The 27,429-nt window shown below is 43.4% G+C and overlaps 1 protein-coding gene and 1 pseudogene across 6 annotated transcripts in view; one reads left to right on the forward strand and one right to left on the reverse strand.

Annotated features, from left to right (window-relative positions):
• Positions 1–523: 523 nt before the first annotated feature.
• On the forward strand, positions 524–2,996 carry LOC124044434 (annotated as a pseudogene).
• A 109-nt stretch (positions 2,997–3,105) lies between these two features.
• Positions 3,106–27,429, reverse strand: part of LOC124044052 (leucine-rich repeat and calponin homology domain-containing protein 1-like) — a 115,854-nt gene continuing 91,530 nt past the window's right edge. Inside the window, exons 12-20 of one of the 6 annotated variants that reach the window (XM_046363411.1) lie at positions 25,632–25,709; positions 25,496–25,529; positions 24,171–24,287; positions 21,978–22,047; positions 20,651–20,767; positions 13,591–13,700; positions 13,333–13,470; positions 13,140–13,217; positions 3,106–6,332 (exon numbers count right to left, since the gene is read on the reverse strand). In XM_046363411.1, the coding sequence (XP_046219367.1) occupies positions 6,219–6,332; positions 13,140–13,217; positions 13,333–13,470; positions 13,591–13,700; positions 20,651–20,767; positions 21,978–22,047; positions 24,171–24,287; positions 25,496–25,529; positions 25,632–25,709 (856 nt within the window). In that variant the 3' untranslated portion in view covers positions 3,106–6,218. Of the gene's footprint in view, positions 6,333–9,398; positions 11,228–13,139; positions 13,218–13,332; positions 13,471–13,590; positions 13,701–20,650; positions 20,768–21,977; positions 22,048–24,170; positions 24,288–25,495; positions 25,530–25,631; positions 25,710–27,429 lie in introns of those variants that run through there. The other 5 variants (XM_046363407.1, XM_046363413.1, XM_046363409.1 and 2 more) reach the window with 5 other exon arrangements.

A 27,429-nucleotide genomic window follows, 5' to 3' on the forward strand; every position in this document is an offset into this window, starting at 1 on the left:
TTCTTATTTATCTTAAAGAAGTTTATATTTAGTAGTTTAGTTTAGATTTCACCCATTGCATTTATAATTGTTCATAAAAAAAAAACATGTTTACAGAATTTTAACATGCATTGATTGCAAAGCTCAAAAAAAATATTTATTTCGTATAGCGTTTTATCAAACCTTTATTTTGAAAGCAAAGTCCGAAAATACGGATGTCTTCATGTGGCTGGTATCTCGGCTGTGGCTGGTATCTGGTATCTCGCTCGGGTTGTTTTGGGACCCTCTCCTTGGTTGGACCCTTCTTCGAGTCCTCTGCTCTGACTGTCCAATGACATTCGAACAATTTTCTATTCTAATTTTCTATGCAGTTGTGGACTATGAACCGCGACTTTCCTTTTTAGCATATGCATAACAGTCTAGTAGTAGTTTAAAAAACATGCAATGTTATATTTTAATCAAAACTTTTGCAGCAACATTTTTTAAAGAATTCCAATAATTATGTAACACTTTCTTACGTGGGCTTGTCAAAGGTAACTGAACTATGGCCCTCACTCAAGTGGCTACCAGAAGGTAAATCTCACGTGACTATAGCCACATTTGTAATACATCAATGCAGCACACTGCAGTTTTTGAATTAATTTCGTTTTATATATTATATACCATTGATTTCGAATCCACATTTGGTGGAAAACTAGTCATAGATGTAACATAATGCAGGTCTTTGTCCAGCACTGAGCTCAAGTGTCAAATTAATTTAGCCATCTACCTGCCTCCCAAGACTGAGAATGGGAAGTGTCCTGTCTTGTACTGGCTCTCAGGTGAGTTCTACAAACTAACATAATGTATGATGAACTACCATCTGCAGATAAACACACAGTATCTCTATGGATTTGACTCTGAGAATGTTAATGTGTCTGTACTAAACGGGATTGACTTGCATGGAGCAGAACTTCATCACCAATGCTGGCAGTCAGCAGGCAGCTTCTGAGCATGAAACCATCATCGTTGCACCAGACACCAGCCCACTTACGACCAACCGCACACACTTATCACTCCCACCCTCACTTGTTCCCTCTCTTTCTGTAGTGTTCAGGTGGTTGTAACATCAAGGGTAAAGATGAGAGCTGAGACTTTGGCACAGGGGCTGGTTTCTATGTCAACGCCAACCAGGAGCCCTGGAAGAGCAACTACCGCATGTACACCTACGTCAAAGGTGTGTGGGTCACGTGATAACAGCATTTACTATTGTGAATCCCCTGATACTGCTGTCCCCTGATACTGCTGTCCCCTGATACTGCTGTCCCCTGATACTGCCGTCCCCTGATACTGCCGTCCCCTGATACTGCCGTCCCCTGATACTGCCGTCCCCTGATACAGCTGTCCCCTGATACAGCTCTCCCCTGATACAGCTCTCCCCTGATACAGCTCTCCCCTGATACAGCTCTCCCCTGATACTGCTGTCCCCTGATACAACTCTCCCCTGATACTGCTGTCCCCTGATACAGCTCTCCCCTGATACTGCTGTCCCCTGATACAACTCTCCCCTGATTACAACTCTCCCCTGATACAGCTCTCCCCTGATACTGCTGTCCCCTGATACAACTCTCCCCTGATTACAGCTCTCCCCTGATACAGCTCTCCCCTGATACAGCTCTCCCCTGATACAGCTCTCCCCTGATACAGCTCTCCCCTGATACAGCTCTCCCCTGATACAGCTCTCCCCTGATACAGCTCTCCCCTGATACAGCTCTCCCCTGATACAGCTCTCCCCTGATACAGCTCTCCCCTGATACAGCTCTCCCCTGATACAACTCTCCCCTGATACTGCTGTCCCCTGATACTGCTGTCCCCTGATACTGCTGTCCCCTGATACTGCTGTCCCCTGATACTGCTGTCCCCTGATACAACTCTCCCCTGATACAACTCTCCCCCGGTCTCTTTGCTCTTTTTTTTCTTCTTCTCTCAACTCTCTCATTTGATCAATGCTAACTTCCCCACTGACCAAGAGAATATGTCTATTTCTGGCCACTCCAGGGGGGGGGGGGCACGGAGCCCTGAAGAACCCTGGAAAATACAAGGCATGGCAAGTCACAGTCTTTGACTCATGATATAGTCATTATGTAATATACACATGTGAATGAAGCCCCCACCCCTCTCTACAGTCTGTGTCTCTTGTTTGCCACCATCTGCAACCCCAGCCAGAAGGCCTTCAATGGGTACCTGGGAAAAGACAAGAAAGCCTGGGAGGTATAGTATGGGGGTGGGGGGGGTTGAAGAAATCAAAGGGATCAATTCACACTAAACACCAACTAGAGATCCCTGCTGGCGGAATAGAATTCCAGACCAATACATGGAATCATCCCGCTCTCCAGGCGTATGATGTCACAGTGCTTGCAGCGTCCTACTCCGGCCCTCAGCTGGACATCCTGATCGACCAGGGCAGTGATGACTAGTTCCTGTCGGCAGGTCATTTGCTTCCTGACAACCTGATCGCCTCCTGCTCAGTGAAGATCCCTGTGGTGTTCAGGCTGCAGCCGGTCAGTGCTTCCACCCAGTGGCCAACTACAGCAACTGTTTGATATTTAACAATTTAATGTGCTGTACTTTAGTTTGGAATTGGAATTATTGTGTATTGTACCAGATGAAGTGTTATTGTAATATCCGTGTCACCTTCAGGGCTACGACCATAGCTACTTCTTAATCAACAACCACATTAAGCACCATGCCAAGTTCCTCAACGCTTAAGACCATGACTGCTGGACCAGAACCCAACCAGGCGTTCTCCTCTATGCCTTCTCCTCCCAACTGTGCACCTGCTACTATGCACCTGTCCCATACAGAGAGACGTAGGTGCCTGGTGAACTGACATTAACCTGATACGCCTGGTGAGCTGAAATGAACACACCTGCTGTATTGAGTCAAGCTGAGAAAAAGACAATAGTGAGAGCAGGATGTTTGATAAGAGGAGCTTGCTTGCCACCCACATGGTCACTCCAACTGGATAAAAAAATAAATGTTACTCCTTTTGATTACATTTGTTTCCATCTTATGACCTTAGGCTCACACACTGACATCTTAGACCAATACAAAACACATGTGGACTAAAGACCAAACATAAGACTGTTTTTTTCAGATAAGGTCTTTACTCAAAGTGATGAGAAATATATACAGTATTCACAGCAGTTACGGTGACGTTAAAGGGATGTTTCATGCAATCAAATCCAAATTGCTGTACAACAAATACACCAATTTGACAAAAGGTACAAAATTGTATATGGTACATCAAAATGCAACAAAAAAAACATACAAAAAAACATCACTTTAAAATAAATGTCCTCCCAATCATAAGTACAAAACTGAGTACAAGCTTTCAGGACTATGTACAGAGAAAGGTAGAAAACAACTGCTCAACACTCAGCAGTCAACAGTTACACTGTGGTTATAACATTTCTCACAATGATATAGTTCAAATTCATTTCATATTATGCCATATACACATTTCTAAATCAAAATGGAGCTCAGATTTGTTAGTTGCCAAAACAAACAACTATAAATACTTATTTTTAAAGTGCAGATCATTTCAGGCCTGTAGGCAGCCATACAGCCACTCCCAAAGGCAGGTTGGCATTTATTGTAATGAATCTTGCCCTGCAGGCAGCTCTGCAGAGTGGTCACTAGCTGGCACAGCCACAAAGTCATATCAGATTTGAACCATAACCACACTGCTAACCCTAATGCCCAACCATACATTTAAAAACCTCTGAATTTTTTCAATATAGCCAACTTTGACTTTGCAGCTGGCCCATCTAGCATACATCCTTAATTCTGTCTCCAGGGCAAGATTCATGACAAACATCAACCTCCCAAAAGGTCAAAAGGATTGAATGACTAATCAATGAATAGTAAAGTAATGATCTCTTTTCATGTAAAGTCCTCTCGTTAAGTTTCTAAAAAGGTTTGCAGCACATGGCCCAAACCTCCATAATGACTAAAAGTGAAACAAACTACACAGCAACGTTCTCTTAACAAATATACCTGTCACATTTCCCTTCAGTCTCCACATCTCTCTGGTCGATCATAAAAATATTGAAGAAAACGTTAGAACTGGGAGAAGGGTTTACTGATATTTTTACCCGTTAGTAGTTATATTTAGCTAAGTGGAAAGGAAATTACTTTGAGTATTAAAGTAGCATTAATGTGCATATTTAAAAAAATATTTTTTATGCATTGTGAATTATTTTAAATATAAGCTACAATATATACAGATAATTGATCAAATAAAGGAAACACGTGAGTAAATTAGGGATACAAAGTATATTGAAAGCAGGTGCTTCGACACAGGTGTGATTCCTGAGTTAATTAAGCAATTAAGACATCTCATCCTGCTTAGGGTCATGTATGTAGAAAAATTCCCAGTTGCCCATCATTTTAAGTGTGTGTGTGCGTGTGTCAGTCACCAGATCTCAACTCAATTGAACACTTATGGGAGATCCTGGAGAGGCGACTGAGACAACGTTTTCCACCACCATCAACAAAACACCAAATTGTGGAAGAATGGCATTGCATCCCTCCAAGAGTTCCAGCCAAGGCGCATTAAGTGTATTGAAGCGGTTTTGGCAGTTAGCTGTACATGAATTGTCGTACTGTTGTAAATATGATTACTTTGCATTATAGCCATGTTAACAAGATCACTCCAGATCCTGATTTTAAGAGATTGGTCACTTTGCCTGAGAAGTGTGGCTGTTTATGTATGGCAGTGACTGTTAGTTTAACTAAAATATTTAAAAGAAATACTATTAATAATGTTAGAAATACTTTCTAAATACGAAACCCACTTGCACAAACCATCATCACATTACAGCTTCACATCACCACTTCTCATAAAAAAGATATTACCATACTAAAGACATTAGATCATAAGTGGCTCTGAAAAAAAACTGTTTAGTTGTTTTGGCAACTGTCAAATCTATCCAGTGAAACATTGTGTTTGATTTTACTGCTAAGCTTAAGCTTTGGATACCAAGCTGTAGAAAATGCATTATATCTGTACAATAAAAAAAACACCACTCACACACACACCCTAGTATGCTTATATTGGAGTGTTCTGCTGTTTGTGTAGTAGTAGGATATTGGGCACTCAAGCACTACTCTTCAGATGCTGCCAACAGTGTCTCTAAACCAGTGAATGCATTTCAGTTACTTTGCTGGTCCTACATGACCACCTGACATGGTCAGCATCACCAGACACTTCAAGGCTATTTAGCAGTATAGAATGTACTAGCACATACAAACCCATTCATTCATCACCAGACACTTCAAGGCTATTTAGCAGTATAGAATGTACTAGCACATACAAACCCATTCATTTGCGCTTTTTCATTCCATCTAACGCTTTTCTTCTGTCTCTCACTCATGCAGTCACACACACACCACACGCAAGTAATACCATTGACAAATAAGCAGTCTAGGGAATGGATCATAACAGTGTGGTAAGCCTACAACCTCCTCCCTGAGTTACATACCCACAGATTCCAATTCATAAACACCAGGTTCCCACAATCTTAGGACAACATTTCAACCTCTACAGATGAGGTGAGAGACAAATTCAAAGTAAAACATACAGTATACAGAACTATACCTAAAATATATTAGCTATTAGAGAAAAATATTTGGGGGGATTATTTTCAATGGATACAACTCTCAACCACGTGGCCATATTTATTATAAATATCTTTAAATAGGGAAGCTGTAGCAGAGCGACCGCTATGTTGGAGTGTTAGGTGTCTAGTCTGAAATTAGTGAGGGTGATAATACCTGGCCTTAGAAATAGAGGGGTAGAAACTGACAGCCCATGAAATGCATAGTCAATCATACACAGTGCAGCATGCTATAAGTTGTTGTAGGCAGGGTTCAAGCTACAGGAGTGTCCAAGGGTACTGGAGGCTCCCATAACAAACCAACTCCTGTAAGAATTAAAAACCATCCATGTGGACACCTCTGTCAGCTTCGAATATCCACATTAGTACAGCCCACTACTGTGTTTTCGGACACCCCATGCATCACATTATAACTTGAAACCATGGTTGTAAGAATCACGAAAGGAAGACTGATACAGGCTACAGCCCCTTGGAAAAGGCTATTTCAGGAGGTACAATGGCAACGGTGTTCGTCACTTTGACTAAATGAACCCCAGACTAAGTGGTGTGTGTCTGTCTATATGTTGGTCTCCTTCCCTCTCACGTGAAGAGAGCCTGCTTGGTTGAGGTCTCATCCACCAGCGCCTGGACCGTCACACTCACCTTGATCATACCCTTCTCCTCTAGTATGTGATGAGGCAAACACAGCTTATCCTGTCGAGGTTCCACACACAGAAAGAGCGAGAGAGTGGGGGGAGGAGCGAGCGAGAGTCGGGGGAGGAGGGAGCGGAGTGGGACAGAAAGAGAGAGACGAGGAGGCAGAAAAAAACAAGTCAATCAAAAAGACACCTCCAATGCAACTATGGTGATGAGTGAACATACAGACAGTACAGGTGTATGTGGTAGTATGCTGAATAACCTATATGAAGAAACAGCACTTAATTCATCAGCCTCCTTCAGAGAACAGCAACACAGAGACCGAATAGAATAACCCCAAACTGTACATTTATTACCAGTTCCATTCACACCATCAGATATACAAGTCAGAAAAAGCCTCAAGGTCCATCAAAAATCAGCACTGACTATGAGTTAAAACACAGCCAACTAATAGTATACAGTAATGGCGAACCAATTGCACTCCAACATAGTCGCTGGCAAGGTTGACATGACAACAGTGAATAAGTTAACAGAGTTAAAAGGAAAATATGGATAGAAACGGATGGACAGTTTGGGAGAAATTGTGGACACTACATACATGGCTTTTAAATTAAGTCAGAAAAGAAAGTTAACCCTCATTGCTTTAAATTCAACTACAGACATACATCAATCAATGGACAGTAGCAGCACTGCTGGCCTCAAAGTATCAAAGTTCTCATTTAAAGGAATGAGCTTCTAGTACAGTTCACATATTACTGAACACATATCATATTCACTAGCCCTTCAACATAAGACCTCCAGATTAGTCCGTTCTGTAATGTTGCATATGCAAATGGTTTGTATGTTTAGAAATGATGGATCTTTTCACACCTTGTATTCAGTCTAAGTGCTTGGGAGTAAGAAAGTTGGGTAAAATAAAACTTCAAAACTTCCATCCAATGTACCCTCTTGGCGTTTTAGAATAAGAAATGTAATATATGGCCTGACAGAATAGACAGAATAGTACAACAGTTGGGCCAAAAAGTATAGATACTGAACCGTAGTCATGTAACTACCCCAGGGTAAATACACTATATTAGAACGAGAGTAAAGTGAGTGCAGTAGTCATGTAACTACCCCAGGGTAAATACACTATATTAGAACGAGAACGTAGAGTGGTAGTGAGGTGCAGTGTCATGTAACTACCCCAGGGTCACTATATTAGAACGAGAGTAACGTAGTGGTAGAGAGGTGCAGTAGTCATGTAACTACCCCAGGGTAAATACACTATATTAGAACGAGAGTAACGTAGAGTGGTAGAGAGGTGCAGTAGTCATGTAACTACCCCAGGGTAAATACACTATATTAGAACGAGAGTAACGTAGAGTGGTAGAGAGGTGCAGTAGTCATGTAACTACCCCAGGGTAAATACACTATATTAGAACAAGAGTAACGTAGAGTGGTAGAGAGGTGCAGTAGTCATGTAACTACCCCAGGGTAAATACACTATATTAGAACGAGAGTAACGTAGAGTGGTAGAGAGGTGCAGTAGTCATGTAACTACCCCAGGGTAAATACACTATATTAGAACGAGAGTAACGTAGAGTGGTAGAGAGGTGCAGTAGTCATGTAACTACCCCAGGGTAAATACACTATATTAGAATAGAGTAACCCCAGGGTAAATACACTATATTAGAACGAGAGTGGTAGAGAGGTGCAGTAGTCATGTAACTACCCCAGGGTAAATACACTATATTAGAATGAGAGTAACGTAGAGTGGTAGAGAGGTGCAGTAGTCATGTAACTACCCCAGGGTAAATACACTATATTAGAACGAGTAACGTAGAGTGGTAGAGAGGTGCAGTAGTCATGTAACTACCCCAGGGTAAATACACTATATTAGAACGAGAGTAACGTGGTAGAGTGGTCAGTAACTACCCCAGGGTAAATACACTATATTAGAATGTAACGCAGTAGTCATGTAACTACCCCAGGGTAAATACACTATATTAGAACGAGAGTAACGTAGAGTGGTAGAGAGGTGCAGTAGTCATGTAACTACCCCAGGGTAAATACACTATATTAGAACGAGAGTAACAGTGGTAGAGAGGTCAGTAGTCATGTAACTACCCCAGGGTAAATACACTATATTAGAACGAGAGTAACGTAGAGTGGTAGAGAGGTGCAGTAGTCATGTAACTACCCCAGGGTAAATACACTATATTAGAACGAGAGTAACGTAGAGTGGTAGAGAGGTGCAGTAGTCATGTAACTACCCCAGGGTAAATACACTATATTAGAACGAGAGTAACGTAGTGGTAGAGAGGTGTAGTCAGGGTAAATACACTATATTAGAACGAGTGCAGTAGTCATGTAACTACCCCAGGGTAAATACACTATATTAGAACGAGAGTAACGTAGTGGTAGAGAGGTGCAGTAGTCATGTAACTACCCCAGGGTAAATACACTATATTAGAACAGTAACGTGGTAGAGAGGTGCAGTAGTCATGTAACTACCCCAGGGTAAATACACTATATTAGAACGAGAGTAACGTAGAGTGGTAGAGAGGTGCAGTAGTCATGTAACTACCCCAGGGTAAATACACTATATTAGAACGAGAGTAACGTAGAGTGGTAGAGAGGTGCAGTAGTCATGTAACTACCCCAGGGTAAATACACTATATTAGAATTAGAACGAGTGTAGAGTGGTAGAGAGGTGCGAGAGTAACGTAGTGGTAGAGAGGTGCAGTAGTCATGTAACTACCCCAGGGTAAATACACTATATTAGAATGAGAGTAACGTAGAGTGGTAGAGAGGTGCAGTAGTCATGTAACTACCCCAGGGTAAATACACTATATTAGAACGAGAGTAACGTAGAGTGGTAGAGAGGTGCAGTAGTCATGTAACTACCCCAGGGTAAATACACTATATTAGAACGAGAGTAACGTAGTCAGTGGTAGAGAGGTGCAGTAGTCATGTAACTACCCCAGGGTAAATACACTATATTAGAATGAGAGTAACGTAGTGGTAGAGAGGTAGAGAGGTAACGTAGTGGTAGAGAGGTGCAGTAGTCATGTAACTACCCCAGGGTAAATACACTATATTAGAACGAGAGTAACGGTGGTAGAGAGGTGCAATGTAACTACCCCAGGGTAAATACACTATATTAGAACGAGAGTAACGTAGAGTGGTAGAGAGGTGCAGTAGTCATGTAACTACCCCAGGGTAAATACACTATATTAGAACGAGAGTAACGTAGAGTGGTAGAGAGGTGCAGTAGTCATGTAACTACCCCAGGGTAAATACACTATATTAGAACGAGAGTAACGTAGAGTGGTAGAGAGGTGCAGTAGTCATGTAACTACCCCAGGGTAAATACACTATATTAGAACGAGAGTAACGTAGTGGTAGAGAGGTGCAGTAGTCATGTAACTACCCCAGGGTAAATACACTATATTAGAACGAGAGTAACGTAGTGGTAGAGAGGTGCAGTAGTCATGTAACTACCCCAGGGTAAATACACTATATTAGAATGAGAGTAACGTAGAGTGGTAGAGAGGTGCAGTAGTCATGTAACTACCCCAGGGTAAATACACTATATTAGAACGAGAGTAACGTAGAGTGGTAGAGAGGTGCAGTAGTCATGTAACTACCCCAGGGTAAATACACTATATTAGAATGAGAGTAACGTAGTGGTAGAGAGGTGCAGTAGTCATGTAACTACCCCAGGGTAAATACACTATATTAGAACGAGAGTAACGTAGAGTGGTAGAGAGGTGCAGTAGTCATGTAACTACCCCAGGGTAAATACACTATATTAGAACGAGAGTAACGTAGAGTGGTAGAGAGGTGCAGTAGTCATGTAACTACCCCAGGGTAAATACACTATATTAGAACGAGAGTAACGTAGAGTGGTAGAGAGGTGCAGTAGTCATGTGATTATTGAACTTCATTTAGTGACAGTGTGCCGTGTGACATTTTACAGTCTAGTCATAAGTGGTGTGTTTAATAGGTCCAAACCTATACACTGTCTGTTGTGTCGTTGTCTCATGGATGGCATTACTACTGAGCGTTGCCATTTCCTTCAAACAGCCGTACAGGTGTAAATACAGTTGATATAATGTATCTGAGGAGTCTTGAAGAGACTGACCAATGCAACAAAAAAGCTCCAAGATCCAGCATGATGGAGGAGCTCTACTAGTGCTCTGTGCTTACCTGGACTGGACCCAAACTAGACAAGCTGTATGGATCCAAGAGACCGTATGACTACATGGGGAATCAGTGTGTATGACCCCCATACCACGTGTCTGTGACCCCGGAGGGCATTAAGAAAACGAACAGTCTGACATGACAGGCTTGACTTGACGCATTGGCCAAAGAGTTGTAGAGAGACTTCAGGTAACTTTTGTGTACAAGCTCCAGGATTCTTTTCAACAGTTGGAATGTGCGTTATTGGTGGGGACAGTATACGAATGCATGTGTGCGAGGTTGTGAGTCGGTATTTATTGGAGTTTAATGGTGCGCATCTGCAATCTGTGCATGAATGCAACTGTGTATGAGAATCAGACAGAGGAGAAGAGCACAGAAACAAGAGGTTGAAGAAAAAGAGGAGGATTGGGGAGGAGAAGTGTTGACACATGCGGAGGGCAGGGCTGAGAGGAGGGCGGGCTTTGACAGGAGATTGACAGGTAGTGTTACGTCAGCTCAGTCCAGCTATAGGCCACAAACAGCAGGAGAAGACAGAACATGTGTAACAGGCTCGAGCAAATCAGGTCCCACGGCTGCCATGCTGGAGGCGGAGCCTGGGCCACCTGTGTAGAAGCCTCGGGGGCAGGAGTTGGGTTTGGGACCTCTCCCTGTCTGTCTGAGTCCCGCCCCTCTGTGGGGGTCTCCATGGCGACCAGGGCGCACACGGTGACCCGGATCGGCCGCAGGTGACACTGGATGATGTCATAAGCTGAGCAGAGGGAAGACTGAGGGCCCAAGGAGGAAGAGGAGGAAACATACAAGGTGAATGAAGATGAAAGGAGAAGAAGGAATGAGAGAATGAAAAACGGGGGAAAGAATGATAGATGGATAAAAGGAAAGGGGTCACAGAGGAACATCGATGGATATTGCACACGAAGAAGAGAAATCCAGTCAGATAGAAGTGGAGGAGAACAATGAGACAGGGAAGAAGAACATAAAATATCATAGGAAGAAGGAAGAAAATGGGAAGGGAATGCCAGGAAAAGACAAATAAGGGGTAGAGATGCAGAGTAGAGGAAGAGAAGAAAGAGGGAGGGTGGTCCGGCAGGAAAATAGAACAGAGAGAAACAAGGCAGGATGTTAACCGGTGGGAACAGAGATCAAGGTGTATTTATATGCAGGGCTGCGCAGGCGTGGGTTACCAGGGCGACGTGCAGGGCTGCTTTTTGAGAGAGAGAGCGAGCGAGCGTGTGGGTGAGTGTGTGACTTACATTTATAAAACTGAACTCTGTCTCTTTCAGAAAGCAGGCCATGCTGGGATGTGGAGCGTTAGGAGCAATGAGGATGTGGGTGGTGTTAGCCAGCTACACCTTCGCTTGCATTCGCTAGCATTAGCTTTCAATCCAGCGCAAAGCACCTGTTTCAGTGAGGCAGCGACATTTCAGCCAGCAAGCAGCAGTAGAATCAGCAGCAGGATCACAAGCTGACTAGGGCCAGGTTATACAAGGAGAACCAGACTAGCCACAGCAAGCCAGCAGAAGGTCTAAGGAAGCAGCCAACAGTCTCACTGTTGGTATCGGTACTGCTGTGCATTCTGCTGTACAGTCCCAGCAGGCTACTCAAACAGTGAACAAAAGGCTTTGAGGTTTTGACACAGCAGGGCTTACTACATCACGGTAAGAGTCCCACTACCACTGAATGTGTAACCACTGGGTGACAGAAACAGTGGTTATCATTACTGACTATTTACTAAAGGAGAAATCAACACAGTAATGAGTCAGCAGGGTCAATTTGATTCTCACACACACACACACACACACACACACACACACACACACACACACACACACACACACACACACACACACACACACACACACACACACACACACACACACACACACACACACACACACACACACACACACACACACACGAGCGCACACACACACATACACACACCATCTTTCAGTCAAGTATATTCTATAACATTTCTGACATGTTTTTCTGCAGGAATGACAACACCAGCTCCTGTTAAAAAAATGTTTGTCTTTGGCACGAGCTGGGATCAGAACCGAGAAAGAGCCAGGTCAAAGTTCTAAAGTATAGAGGATGCCCAAAGCCGTAGTGAGAAGCGATGAGGACAGCATAGTCCAGTGCGATGATGATGATGATGAAGCTTTAATGCAGCTTTAATGCTTGTGTCATCAATGCATCTCTCTCAGAGGAGGAGGAGTAGAGGAGGATGGGAAGGTGATTGGCTAGATGTGCCAGTTCTGGGATCAAACTCTGTGCTCTGACTGGGCAGATTGTTTTGAGGCGATGATTATGAAGTGGTTTGGTCCCGATATCAAATACATATCCTAGAACGGTAATACTGTATAAAGTACATTTGTTGTAGACTTATCAAATGGTCTAGTCTCATCCCAGCACTAGCACCCAGCCTTTCTGACCCTCAATACTAGTGTGTATAGTATCTGTGTTCTATACAGGCTGTGTGTTCACTGATCCCCAGTCTGCCCTCCCACAACTAGATTCCAAACCCAATGATGCACTGTGGCTTTTATTCAATTCTTAACAGATCGAAGATCAGTTTACTTCAGTTAAATCCTAACTAACAGTGAATCTGAAACACAGTGGCTGATTCAGGATCAATGAGGTACCACTAGCTAACAGAAAGGAGGGGGTGTGTCTCACCTCAGGAACACCCATTTTCCTACAGGCATCCAGGAAGTTCTCTACGTTCCTCCGACATTTGGCCATGCTGAGTTTGGGCTGTGGGGTCACACAGAACGCAGAGCTCAACGGAGACTATAATTGTCTGTAACAAAAATAAATCACCCATTCCCACTTATTCCTCTTTAACCCCTCATTAACCCCCAAGACGTACCACAGCAGGCGAGGGCACATGGATGCTGACCACGGAGCGTGGGCGAATGTGATTGGCCAGATGGCATAGCACCACCCCGTCCATGAGGGAGGAGCCTAGGTCTTCAGGAAGAGCCACCTTCAGTCTGCTTTCTATGCTCTGAGGAGAGACAAGAGGGGTAAAAACCCACTCACCTTAACACACACAAACTGAGGACATAATGCTAATACTGGGGAGTTAACTTCCAGAAGCGAGAGAGAAAGAGAGAGAAGCTCTCACGTCTCTGAGTTGTTCCATCAGCTCCAGCTCTTCTCTCAGCTGTTCCATCTTCCTCCTCATGGTGAACTGAGGGTCAACAGACTCCAGGCTCTTATGGGTCCTCAGGAATACTGCCCCCAACATGCAGGAGGAGAGAACAGCCGCCATCCATTAGACAGGAAGTCAGTAACTAACACCTACACACATTGTACTGTACATATAGTCATTCACACCCACACTTCACACCCATACAACCACACATACTGTAGCATACATAAATGCATACTGCAATATTCACTGACAAAAACACACTTTCACTTACAAGTGGATGAGTAGCTACTGTTACCGTACACTTGCATAACCCCTTATTCATATCCACTAATGCAGATGCACTCTATAGTGCTGGGCTCTGGGCTGCATTCATTGCCATGGAAACAGTCATCTGCACTGAGGAGTGAATGTGGAAGATTGAGTTTCCTAAAGGCGTTCCACTTAGTCAATCCTGCATACCAACAGATGGCATAGCAAGCCCTCAAGGAACTGAAGATTCTTATCTTACTGTACATTAAAAGCAGAAGTCTCTCATTGGTATTCTATTCAAATCTCAAATCAGTATTTTAAACTGGGTAAGCACAAAATATGGAAGTCAAAGCTACAGAGAAATGTGTGTGTTTTTTAAACTGTGTGGGAGGAGGAAATGTAATCAGAGTGTGTGTGTGTGAAAAACAGGCATGGCCTATGATCACATTCTAAAACGTAGGACTGAATCATTTACTAAACCAGTCAGTGGCCTATATTCTAGTCATAAATCTCCCCTGCAACAGCCACCATATACAGCTTAGTGACACACCACATGTTCAGTAGCTCTGCTTTGTGATACACATTCAGACCACATGAGGGAGCCCAAGAGTCACTGGATAGTTCAACCCATGCTTGGGGAAAAGGGAAGGAGAATGCATTTCTGAAGTATTCACACTAGGCCTTAATAACATGGGGCCATCTGATCATCTCTCACAGGGAAATGGCTCCTTGAGGGGCTATCCAAGGAAGTTAGAGATAAACACATACAGGCCCCATCCAGAAGCATGACTGGCTGATAACTATCAGAGTGGGTAGAGGGGAACAGCGAGGGGCGATGGTCACCCTCCGCTTTCGCCATAAAGAGAACAGGATGTTGATCATTAGAGGTTGTAAATGTGGTTTGCAAGAGGTAAGAGTAACATTTAACAATACAACAATGGAAAGAGACGTGTTACTTTTCACATAACATTTAACAATACAACAATGGAAAGAGACGTGTTACTTTTCACATAACATTTAACAATACAACAATGGAAAGAGACGTGTTACTTTTCACATAACATTTAACAATACAACAATGGAAAGAGACGTGTTACTTTTCACGTAACATTTAACAATACAACAATGGAAAGAGACGTGTTACTTTTCACGTAACATTTAACAATACAACAATGGAAAGAGACGTGTTACTTTTCACATAACATTTAACAATACAACAATGGAAAGAGACGTGTTACTTTTCACATAACATTTAACAATACAACAATGGAAAGAGACGTGTTACTTTTCACATAACATTTAACAATACAACAATGGAAAGAGACGTGTTACTTTTCACATAACATTTAACAATACAACAATGGAAAGAGACGTGTTACTTTTCACATAACATTTAACAATACAACAATGGAAAGAGACGTGTTACTTTTCACAACATTTAACAATACAACAATGGAAAGAGACGTGTTACTTTTCAATAACATTTAACAATACAACAATGGAAAGAGACGTGTTACTTTTCACATAACATTTAACAATACAACAATGGAAAGAGACGTGTTACTTTTCACATAACATTTGGATTTGACATATTTTGGACATCAGAGCAACCTTGAGGAAATCTTATTTCAGTCATAAAAGGATGTTCCTATGATCGGGAAGATATACAACACCTTGCAGAGCCCATATCCAACTGACAATCTCAAAGAAAAAAATAGGAACGATTGGAACCACGACTTAAAAATACCTGATGTTGACACAAGATGGAGGGAAAGTTGGAGCATAACTAATGAAATTACAGTTAACTAAAATGTATGCTTAATCCAGTCTATAATGTATGGAATGCATTATACAAGAGACAAAATTCTCTAATTCTACAGCACAATGGCAGAGTCATGTCTTAAGTGTAAAACTAATAATGACTCAATAATACATGATTCCTGGGAATGCTATTAAATCCAAAAGTAATGGGCGGAGAAGAAAGTTGGCTGTCAGAAGTATTACAATGTGAACTGACTTTTAATCCGTCTGTCTGCATATTTCAAGGCATAGCATATGGGGGTGTAGTGAGACACCAAATGGGCTGGACGATTCTTTTGAAATCAATCCAATTCGCTACAATGGAAAAATCTAATTATTTAATATTGAAATATAAAAATGGCATGGGTGACCGAAAAATTATTGGTGCAATTTATGTCCAGGTGGCAAACAATAATGCAGGCACTAGGGATGGGGGTGGGGGGGGGGGTCTGGGCAGATGAGATGTAGTTGTATGGGTGTGTCTTTAAGTTGTTGTTTCCATGTTTATGTTTGGAGTAAAAAAAAATATGAACAAATTATCTACATATACACACAGTACCAGAAAAACACTTATTCTAGGTTTATCTTTATTTATTACTATTTTCTACATTGTAGAATAATAGTGAAGACATCAAAACTATGAAATAACACATATGGAATAATTTAGTAACCAAAAAAAGTGTTAAACAAATCAAAATATATTTTATGTTTGAGTTTCGTCAAAGTAGCCACCCATTGCTTTGATGACAGCTTTGCACACACTGACATTCTCTCAACCATCTCCATGAGGTAGTCACCTGGAATGCATAGAAATGAACAGGTATGCCTTGTTAAAAGTTAATTTGTGTAATGTTTTTCCTTCTTAAAGCGTTTGAGCCAATCAGTTGTGTTGTGACAAGGTAGGGGTGGTATACAGAAGATAGCCCTATTTGGTAAAAGACCAAGTCCATATTATGGCAAGCAAAGCTCAAATAAGCAAAGAGAAACGACAGTCCATCATTACTTTAAGACATGAAGGTCAGTCAATACGGAACATTTTAAGTAAGGAATGGAAGACCCCGAGTTACTGCTGCTGCAGAGGATAAGTTCATTAGAGTTACCAGCCTCATAATTTGCAGCCCAAATAAATGTTTCACAGAGTTCAAGTAAGACATCTCAACATCAACTGTTCAGAGGAGACTGCGTGAATCTGGCCTTCATAGTCGAATTGCTGCAAAGAAACCACTACTAAAGGACACCGATAAGAAGAAGAGACTTTGCTTGGGCCAAGAAACTCGAGCAATGGACATTAGACTGGTGGAAACCTGTCCTTTGGTTTGATGAGTTCAAATGTGAGAATTTTGGTTCCCAACCACTGTCTTTTTGAGACGCAGAGTAGGTGAACGGATGATCTCTGCATGTGTGGTTCCCACTGTGATGCATGGAGGAGGAGGTGTGATGGTGTGGGGGTGCTTTGCTGGTGACACTGCTGTGATTTAAAATTCTAGGCACATTTAACCAGCATGGCTACCACAGCATTCTGCAGCGATACACCATCCCATCTGGTTTGTGCTTAGTGGAACTATCATTTGTTTTTCAACAGGACAATGATCCAAAACACACCTCCAGGCTGTGTAAGGGCTATTTGACCAAGAGAGTGATGGAGCGCTGCATCAGATGACATGGCCTCCACAATCACCCGACCTCAACCCATTTGAGATGGTTTGGGATGAGTTGGAACGCAGAGTGAAGGAAAAGCAGCTAAGTGCTCAGCATTTGAGTGAACTCCTTCGTGACTGATGGAAAAGCATTCCAGGTGAAGCTGGTTGAGAGCATGCCAAGAGTGTGCAATGCTGTCATCAAGGCAAAGGGTAGCTATTTGAATCTCAAATATAAAATATATTTTGATGTCACTACATGATTCCATATGTGCTATTTTATAGTTTTTGATGGCTTCACTATTATTCTACAATGTAGAATAATAGTAAAAATAAAGAAAAACTCTTGAATGAGTAAGTGTTTTAAAACTTTTGACCGGTAGTGTGTGTGTGTACACACGTTGAAAGTCACTGAGCTTTTCAGTAAGGACATTCTACTGCTATTGTTCGTCTATGGAGAGTGCATGGCTGTGCCCTCGATTTTATACACCTGTCAGCAACTGGTGTCCCTGAAATAGCCGAGTCCACTAATTTGAAGGGGTGTCCACATAGTTTTGTATATTTAGTGTATGTGTGTGTATAATAGCAGAGCATTCATTTTTTCCAGAGTAATAGACACAGATTGGGCCTCTGAGTGCACACACTGATTTGTGAGGGGGTCAGAGAAAGAGAGAGAAAGAAAGAGGAATATTGTGTGTCATGCTTTGAACAACAAACCCAATTTAACCCTGTCTAATGGCCGCCCAGTGGCGTTCTAGCCCAGAAGGAAATCCTGTATCAGAGAGGAAGTCTAAAATCCTGGTTCCTCTCTAGTCAGGGCTGCTACTGTGTGACATCACCGACCCACAGAGAATACAACTGTCAACAGCTGTTGTTGTTTATGAGTTCAAAGGTCAATAAAAGCTACTGCACCATACATACATTCAGTATCAGTAGTCATTCTGCTTCCTCATTCAGCCCTCAAGCATCTACACACAAACAAGTTGTGTAACTGTGCTACCAACGACGGGTGCTGGTGTGACGCTAGACCAGGGCTCTCCAACCATGTTCCTGGAGAGCTAGCCTCCTGTAGGTTATCACTCCAACCATGTTCCTGGAGAGCTAGCCTCTTGTAGGTTTCTACTCCAACCCTGTTCCTGGAGAGCTACCCTCCTGTAGGTTATCACTCCAACCCTGTTCCTGGAGAGCTAGCCTCTTGTAGGTTTCTACTCCAACCCTGTTCCTGGAGAGCTACCCTCCTGTAGGTTATCACTCCAACCCTGTTCCTGGAGAGCTACCCTCCTGTAGGTTTTCACTCCAACCCTGTTCCTGGAGAGCTACCCTCCTGTAGGTTATCACTCCAACCCTGTTCCTGGAGAGCTACCCTCTTGTAGGTTATCACTCCAACCCTGTTTCCGGAGAGCTACCCTCCTGTAGGTTCTCACTCCAACCCTGTTCCTGGAGAGCTACCTTCCTGTAGGTTCTCACTCCAACCCTGTTCCTAGAGAGCTACCCTCCTGTAGGTTTTGACTCCAACCCTGTTCCTGGAGAGCTACCCTCCTGTAGGTTATCACTCCAACCATGTTCCTGGAGAGTTACCCTCCTGTAGGTTTTTGTTCCAACTCCAGTTGTAACTAACCTGAGTAATCTTATCAACCATCTAATTATTAGAATTAGGTGTTTGTGTGAAAACCTACAGGATGGTAGCTCTCCAGGAACATGATTGGAGAGACCTGCCCTAGACACACTTGGAGTTGGAATGGTGCCCTTAGACTGGGTTCTGAGAGCTCTTTGGCTGTTAATGAGGTCAGCCACTTGTGATCTCACCTATTGGTTACTGGTGATGTCACCTCCCTGAGGCCTTACCCGTTTACTGGTTATATCTTCATTGAAAAACAAAGCTATCACCACTGTTCTCACTACTTGGGAATTCCATGACCAATTGTCCAACATTACTGCTCCTTGGAACACTCCTATTTTCTTTCTTCAGGACATTCTTTTTGAATGTCTTTGTTATTATAATCTACCTATTGAACTATTATCATTAGCAACGGGGGAGTGATAAAAAGTGAATGTTGACTTTGAATCCATGCTGATATCATAAAAGCGCACCCTTTGAACAATCACGTAACATGAGTCGCCCTGGGGGAAATGGCTGTCGGCAACTTTCTGTTTCCCTCCTTATGGAAGTGGGATATCCCCAGTGAGACCATTATCTAACAGTTAAAATATAAAACTATAAATACCATGAGCAATAGAAAGGAAGCCAGGGGAGAGGAACAGCAAGATACTCCGTTCGTACGTACATACTGAGCTGAGTGAGTGAGTGGAGGACATCAGATATCTCAGTACCCAATCTGCTTTCCTACCAATATCAGTCCTGGCATGAAAGATACTGTGTCTGTGTTTAATTGGTTTTCCAACGGCTATAATGCACTGTTAGGCAGAGCCCATATCAAAGGGGACTTAATGGAGGGTGGCGTCTGTGTGTGTTGCCAGATCTGGACTGTGGTTGTACTGGGAGTGAACATACGGTCTGATAATGACTGCAGGGGGAATTAACTATTTCTCTCTGTCAGACAGAATGTGGTAATGTCCAGAGCTAGATAAAATACATCTGTATGTATAAATGTGTATGTGCATCAGAGAGCATCTGTGTGTGTGTGTGTGTGTTGTTGGGTGGTCTTGGAACTAGCTTCTGTATAGCAGACCACCTTCCAATGTCTTCAACCACATTGATGCAGTGGCGTACAGACACATGATTTAACTTTTACCATGTGCAACCACCACCACAACACACTTGCCAACATGAGAACAGATGGAGGGATGGAAAGATGAAGGAAGAGGATGAGTGTGTGAAGTGTGGAGGCTCTCCTTTGATCCTCTGGGCCTCAGAGTTCTGCAGCGTCACACACACACACACACACACACACACACACACACACACACACACACACACACACACACACACACACACACACACACACACACACACACACACACACACACACACACACACACACACACACACACACACAAAAGTAATCGAAAACACCCCAAACATGTGGTCCAAGGCACAGATGTGACTGCAAAAGTACAGTGCACACTTTCATCACACTCACCCATGGCTTGGAACGAGTGATAGAGAGAAGATGAGAGATCACAGAGCGTAATAGGTAGAAAGAGTTACAGGTAGAAATATAGAAAAAGGAAACAGTGAGAGAAAGAGTTGAGAGAGTGAAAGAAGAAGAGAGAGAGAAACAGGGAGTCACACAATGCAAATGGTTTGCAAACATCTGACTTTGTCTAGTTATGTTTGGTTTCGAGGCCTCCGATTGGCCAATTAGTTGGGAGGAGTGACCTACCACTGCTGTGCATGCCTCCATCGCCTGGTCTAGGGGGAGTGTCTCTATCGATGGACAGGGCCTGTGTGAGGAGGGGGCGGAGACAGAGCGGGGGCGAGCAGGGCAGTGAGGCGGGGGCTAGAGGAAGAGGTGCGGAGGGCAAGGTGGGGCAAGGTATAGGGGGAGAGGCCAAGTAGAACAAGACAGATCCATTCCAAAACCACACCCACCCCCGAGACACCAGAGAAAGTTCCGGGAAAAAAAACAGTTTGAATTTTAAAAGACAAGGAAACGAAACAGGCAGCAGCAGTTGATAATTGCATGCAAAGGCAGGTTGGGTTATATAAAGGGGTGTGAAAGGAGGGAGAATTGATGTAAGAGGGGGAGGAAAGGAAGAAACAAAGGAGATGTGAAAGATGCCATGAAGAAGAAAAAAATACATAAAAAGAAAATAAATCAATATTAGTGCCATTTCACAATACAGATTTCATGACATGCTGTTAATGGTAGCAGGTAGCCTACAGCTAAATTTGACATGCTACAGCTGTAGCCTACTGTACGTAGCAACTAGCTGGATGGATGCTAGCTCTATTTCTACAAGCAGAATATAATAGATGCTAGAGTTGTTTCAGTGAACCTGCACCCAAAGCCATCTGACCCTGAGCAGTACCAAACAGGTACAGAGGATTTGTAGAGGATTTCTTTTCTCAACTCAGAATCTGTGGACCTGCTCTGTTCCACAGGAGGTAGCTAACCAGTACTCCAGTTAGTTAGCTACAAGATGGACGACACCTTGTATGAGTCTTCCTCCATAGCCCCTCTTTGGGATTGGGTGCAAAGTACTCACATCCACGCCTTCTAAGCAAACACGCATCACTTTGTTCACACAGCATTACAGAAACATTGTGGGAGCATTGCATGTTAGCCAGGACAGGGCTGGTAGCCTCTACAGCACGGCCCAACTGCTGCTGCTGCTTTACGGGACTTGAGCACAGAGGGTGTTATGAGATACCGTCCGTCTCAGAAGTTCTAGTCTGAGGGGAACGAGTTTGGGTAGTTGGGGTGGCGACGGACTCTTGACCATTGGAGGAACTGCCCAGGTCTTTCTTACCTTGGGATAATCTTATAACCCCATAAAAGTAGGATCGAGGTATGGGAGGATTTGGGGGAGAAGCAGAGCGGATCAAGGGCATCCATGTCTTTATGTTGGAGTGAAAGGATGGATTTAGGGACAGTAGGATCATGTAATTATGGATTGTGGTAGGTATAGAGATGTACCCATCCCTTCACCCACCCACCCATGCCTCTACCCACCCTCCATACTGTGCCATTCCCAGCCTGCACTCACCAGAACGGGGCTTCAGCCCAAAGGCAGGGGTGGTAAACGTGGGACCGCTGCCTGGAACTCTGTCTTCTCCCTGATAGAAAGTCCATGGGAGTACAAACATAAAGGTTAGGGACCCTCTTATCCAGAGAGCATACTTGCATAATACATACACATTGTCCAGGTCTATATGGGTAATTGGGGACAAGACAGCTGGTGTTGAATGTGTGTATATTTGTGACCTCTGTGTGCACTGTGTATGATGTACGTGTGCAGGATTTTGATTGGAGCTTGGCATCCTATACTATGAAACACTAAAGATGATCTCTGAGCTGGCTTAACTAGAGCACAACTCACCCTGTTCCTTTCTCTGACACTCACCCAGATTGACTAGCATGGCCAGTTGTCCTCTAGCTTGGATTGGTCAATACATCTCATGGGTTGCACAGTATCTAGTGGTTTGGTAATATCAATATTGCTTCAACTCTAATTAGTTGATTGTGCTGAGGTAACTGTTGCTACGACCATGTAGCTTGTATTGGACAGGCTGTCGCTATGGGGTGACAGTGCTGGCTGTGTGCACTGTTCCCAATAGTGGGCCCTGTCTCTCTCTCTCTCTGTGTGTGTGACAACGCTATGGCATTGTTGAAGATTTTTTTTAAAGAATTGAATTGACAGACAAAGTCTTGTTCTCCTTGTTATGCTGTTGTTCCTCCTCCCTTGGTGCTGGTCTATTTAAACTACAGGGTTGTCAACTCTCCTGTTATTCCTCCTCCCTTGGTGCTGGTCTATTTAAACTACAGGGTTGTCAACTCTCCTGTTGTTCCTCCTCCCTTGGCGCAGGTCTATTTCAACTACAGGGTTGTCAACTCTCCTGTTGTTCCTCCTCCCTTGGTGCAGGTCTATTTCAACTACAGGGTTGTCAACTCTCCTGTTGTTCCTCCTCCCTTGGTGCAGGTCTATTTCAACTACAGGGTTGTCAACTCTCCTGTTGTTCCTCCTCCCTTGGTGCAGGTCTATTTCAACTACAGGGTTGTCAACTCTCCTGTTGTTCCTCCTCCCTTGGTGCTGGTCTATTTCAACTACAGGGTTGTCAACTCTCCTGTTGTTCCTCCTCCCTTGGTGCTGGTCTATTTCAACTACAGGGTTGTCAACTCTCCTGTTGTTCCTCCTCCCTTGGTGCAGGTCTATTTCAACTACAGGGTTGTCAACTCTCCTGTTGTTCCTCCTCCCTTGGTGCAGGTCTATTTCAACTACAGGGTTGTCAACTCTCCTGTTGTTCCTCCTCCCTTGGTGCAGGTCTATTTCAACTACAGGGTTGTCAACTCTCCTGTTGTTCCTCCTCCCTTGGTGCTGGTCTATTTCAACTACAGGGTTGTCAACTCTCCTGTTGTTCCTCCTCCCTTGGTGCTGGTCTATTTCAACTACAGGGTTGTCAACTCTCCAGCTAGCACTTTTTTAATGACATTAAACCAACTTTTAAGCTCAAAAGCATTTGTTTAGGTCTTTAAAGTGTGTGAGCCAATCCCAGTCTTGCTATGAAGGATTGGAAGTTTCTGGGCAACATTTATTGTTATATAATGTATCTGGGCAACAGTTACCATTGTATTGAAGCAGACTGGGTCGGGGTCAAATCCTCATGTTTGTAAACTATTGGTCAACTTCACAAACTACTAACTATATAGCCATGCTACATACAACACACAACTAAATCTCACACAGTCAACAAAAACATCAACACTACACACAAGCCTCAAATAATTCCCCTCATCTACCTCTAGAAGTGTAAACAAAAAGGTAAGATCAAAGTTCGACATTTACAACAGCAGACCGACACACAGATTTAAAAGGTCATGAGGTGACTAGGTAACAGGATAGAGGTCACACCAGCAAACACAACTACTGGTCACGAGACTGAATCCTAACTTGAGATCCAAGTAAACAAACGTTCAAACAATCTTACACTGAAGTCAATGGCAGATTTTTGAGAAAACTCAAGTTAGGATTTGCCCTCTAATGCCCTTAACCACATATCTAGGATCAGCTACCCCTACTATAGCCCTCGTCTGAACTATGTAATACTTCACACAAAAACTGACTTGGGACCAGTGGTTAAGAGCATGAAGTGACCACACACACACACACGGGAAGTCAGAGGCAGGGATTGGCTGGTAAGCCTGAGGGGGGTGGCCATCCATGGCTCGTTACTAGGTTTACCTGGTTGGACATATGTGTCTCATATTGTTGGCATGCAAGCTGGGCCTCCAGCCTGGCCCTCTCTAGAATCAACTCTCGTTTCTTCTGGAACTCAAAGCCACCTTCGGGAGTGTCCCACTAGATAGAACATACCAACCAGTGGAACTTATTTGTAAATCTACTTAGTACACTGTATATACACACAAAAGTATGTGGACACCCCTTCAAATGAGTAGATTCAGCCATTTCAGCCACACCTGTTGCTGACCGGTGTATCAAATCCAGAACACAGCCATTCAATCTCCATAGACAAACGTTGGCCGTAGAATGGCCTTACTGAAGAGCTCAGTGACTTTCAAATGTGGCACCGTCATAGCATGCCACCTTTCCAACAAGTCAGTCTGTCAAATGTCTGCCCTGCTAGAGTTGCCCCGCCCCGGTCAACAGTAACTGCTGTTATTGTGAAGTGGAAACGTCTAGAAGAAACAACGGCTCAGCCACAAAGTGGTAGGCCACATAAGCTCACAGAATGGGACAGTTGTGTGCTGAAGCACGTAGCGCGTAAAAATGTCTGTTCTAGGTTGCAACACTCATTACCGAAGATCCAATCTGCCTCTGGAAGTAAAGGGAAATCTTAACACTGCATCATACAATTACATTCTAGATGATTCTGTGCTTCCAACTTTGTGGCGACAGGAAGGCCCTTTCCAGTTTCAGCATGACAATGCCCCCTATGCACAAAGTGAGGTCCATACATAAATGGTTGTCGAGATCAGTGTGGAAGAACTTGACTGGCCTGCACAGAGCCCTGACCTTAACCCCATTGAACACGTTTGGGGGATGAATTGGAATCCCGACTGCGAACCAGGCTTAATTGCCCAACATCAGTGCCCGACTTTGGAATAAGATGTTCGACAAGCAGGTGTCCACATACTTTTGGTCATGTAGTGTACATCTACCACAGCAATTCAAGCTTTACTTCACCACAGCTCAAATATGTTATACTACAAACAAGTCATCTTAAGAATATTCAAATACCAACGAGCAGCAGAGCTATATTAAAGTAGACAGGAAATTACATCAGAGGAGGAGGAAGGGCAGGACTGCTTGCTCAGGGAGGGAAACTAAAACACACACTAAACCCAGGAGAGGGGTCTTAGTCTAACACAGATGCTACTTATATATTTTACAGTTCGACACAGCCACACACACACCCCTTCACTGCACATAGAGATGATACACATACTCACACAATGGTCATAGTCAGAGTTCATGCAATATTGGTGCTCGTAGGTGTGTGCATTATGCAGTAAAACCATGTGATTCTTATAGGAAAGAGGTCTCACCTTGGGTGTGGTTTGTCCTTCACTGCCTTGGCCACTGTAGTGAGAGAAGAGAGTGTGAGTAAGACACGCACACACACGCACGCACACGCACGCACACACGCACGCACGCACACACGCACGCACACAACAGCCTTACTTGAGAGTGTCCTCCAACATGACCATCTCAACAGGGTAGAGCTGAATTCCAGACAGGTCCTCTGTTTCCATATGCACTCTGAGAGCAGAGAGAGAGAAAAAGAGAGGCGTCAAGCATCTACACAGATCTCCAGAAGTTTTACCACTCAATGCCCAATGAGTCTCTTTCACCTCCACTGAAACAGCCCCAGAGTTATCCAGTCCCTGTACTGAACTAGATATTCACAGTACCAAGGAAGACAGTCAAATGTGCCATTTCTGCTACCATATTCATGCTAGAGAGCAGGAGGGAGCAGTATGCGGTATAGTTTGTGTGCCAATGACTGGGCTCTGAAAGAATTAGACAAATACGGAATAGTAGCTACAAAGACAACATTCTGATATGGCCAAGTGGGACATTTCAATAACAACATTGACCTGAAATATGATTAGATGACACATGGTGGATAATATATTTCACAGATTGAGTATTGGGCTGTGTATGGGAGATTTTGACTGCCTCTATGGGCATATGATAATGAGCCATCTGTTGGGTTGGGGGATGTACTTGTTCTTGTCATAAATGTAACCTCTGACTCAGTAGGGATAACTGTACTCCAATGTTTTCAATGCAATGTTCCAACGGTACTTCATGTAGAAGATAATATATTACGATGATAATCATTTCTAGTGGTGTCCCGGGTCACGAGTCACCCCCACAGTCCCTGTGACTGTTGGTCACGGTAATCCCATCCAAAACTGCACAATGGAGCTGATAGGTAGCCTACCAAACTAGCGAACGGCAGTTGCAATTTATTATGCAGTCGCAACTTATTTTTTTATGGTGCACAAGACACCTGCTTGATTCCCACCTGTCTCAGTGGACTAATACATTGCGGCGGCCACAGGGATGGCACAGTCCATCACTCTAATACATGTGATACTGAAATTGTACACAGTTATATGATGTAAAAAATAATGGTGCAACTCCAATAAATCTACACTGAACAAAAATATCAACGCAACATGTAAAGTGTTGGTTCCATGTTTCATGAGCTGAAAAAGCAGAAATGTTCCACACGCACAAAAAGCTAATTTCATAAATTTGTTTACATCCCTGTTAGCGAGCATTTCTCCTTTGCCAATATAATCCATCCACCTGTCTGGTGTGGCATATCAATAGAATGGCATGCTGACCGCAGGAATGTCCACCAGAGCTGTTGCCAGAGAATTTAATGTTAATTTCTCTACCATAAGCCGCCTCCAATGACTTTTTAGAGAATTTGGCAGTAGGTCTACCCGGCCTCACAACCACAGACCACGCCAGCCCAGGACGTCCACATCCAGCTTCTTCACATGCGGGATAGTCTGAGTTTCTGTCTGTAATAAAAAGCCCCTTTGTGAGCTAAACATTTTTTTTTGATTGGCTTGGCCTGACTCCCCAGTGGGTGGGCCTATGCCCTCCAAGGCCCACCCTTGGCTACACCCCTGCCCAGTCATGTTATAAACACATAGATTAGGGCATGATTCCTTATATGATCTGTAACTCTGTACTGACCGAATATATATATATACATACATATATTCGGTCAGTATAATATTATTTTATAACAAATGTGCTTTCTCCCACGTTGGATACGGTCGTTGTCCGCGGTTCAGTGTGCAGTAGAATTGGCGCTTTCCCTATGTTGCTACGTGCATAATAGGAACAAGTTAACCAGCATGTTTGGATTGAGAACAATTCGGCAGATTCAGCAGCAGAGACGAGGAAAAACACCCTTGCCTTAGTCTAATTGTCTAAGAAAATTGAGGAGAGAGAA

The sequence above is a fragment of the Oncorhynchus gorbuscha genome, linkage group LG09 (genome assembly GCF_021184085.1).
Source record: "Oncorhynchus gorbuscha isolate QuinsamMale2020 ecotype Even-year linkage group LG09, OgorEven_v1.0, whole genome shotgun sequence".
Lineage (NCBI taxonomy): Eukaryota > Metazoa > Chordata > Actinopteri > Salmoniformes > Salmonidae > Oncorhynchus > Oncorhynchus gorbuscha.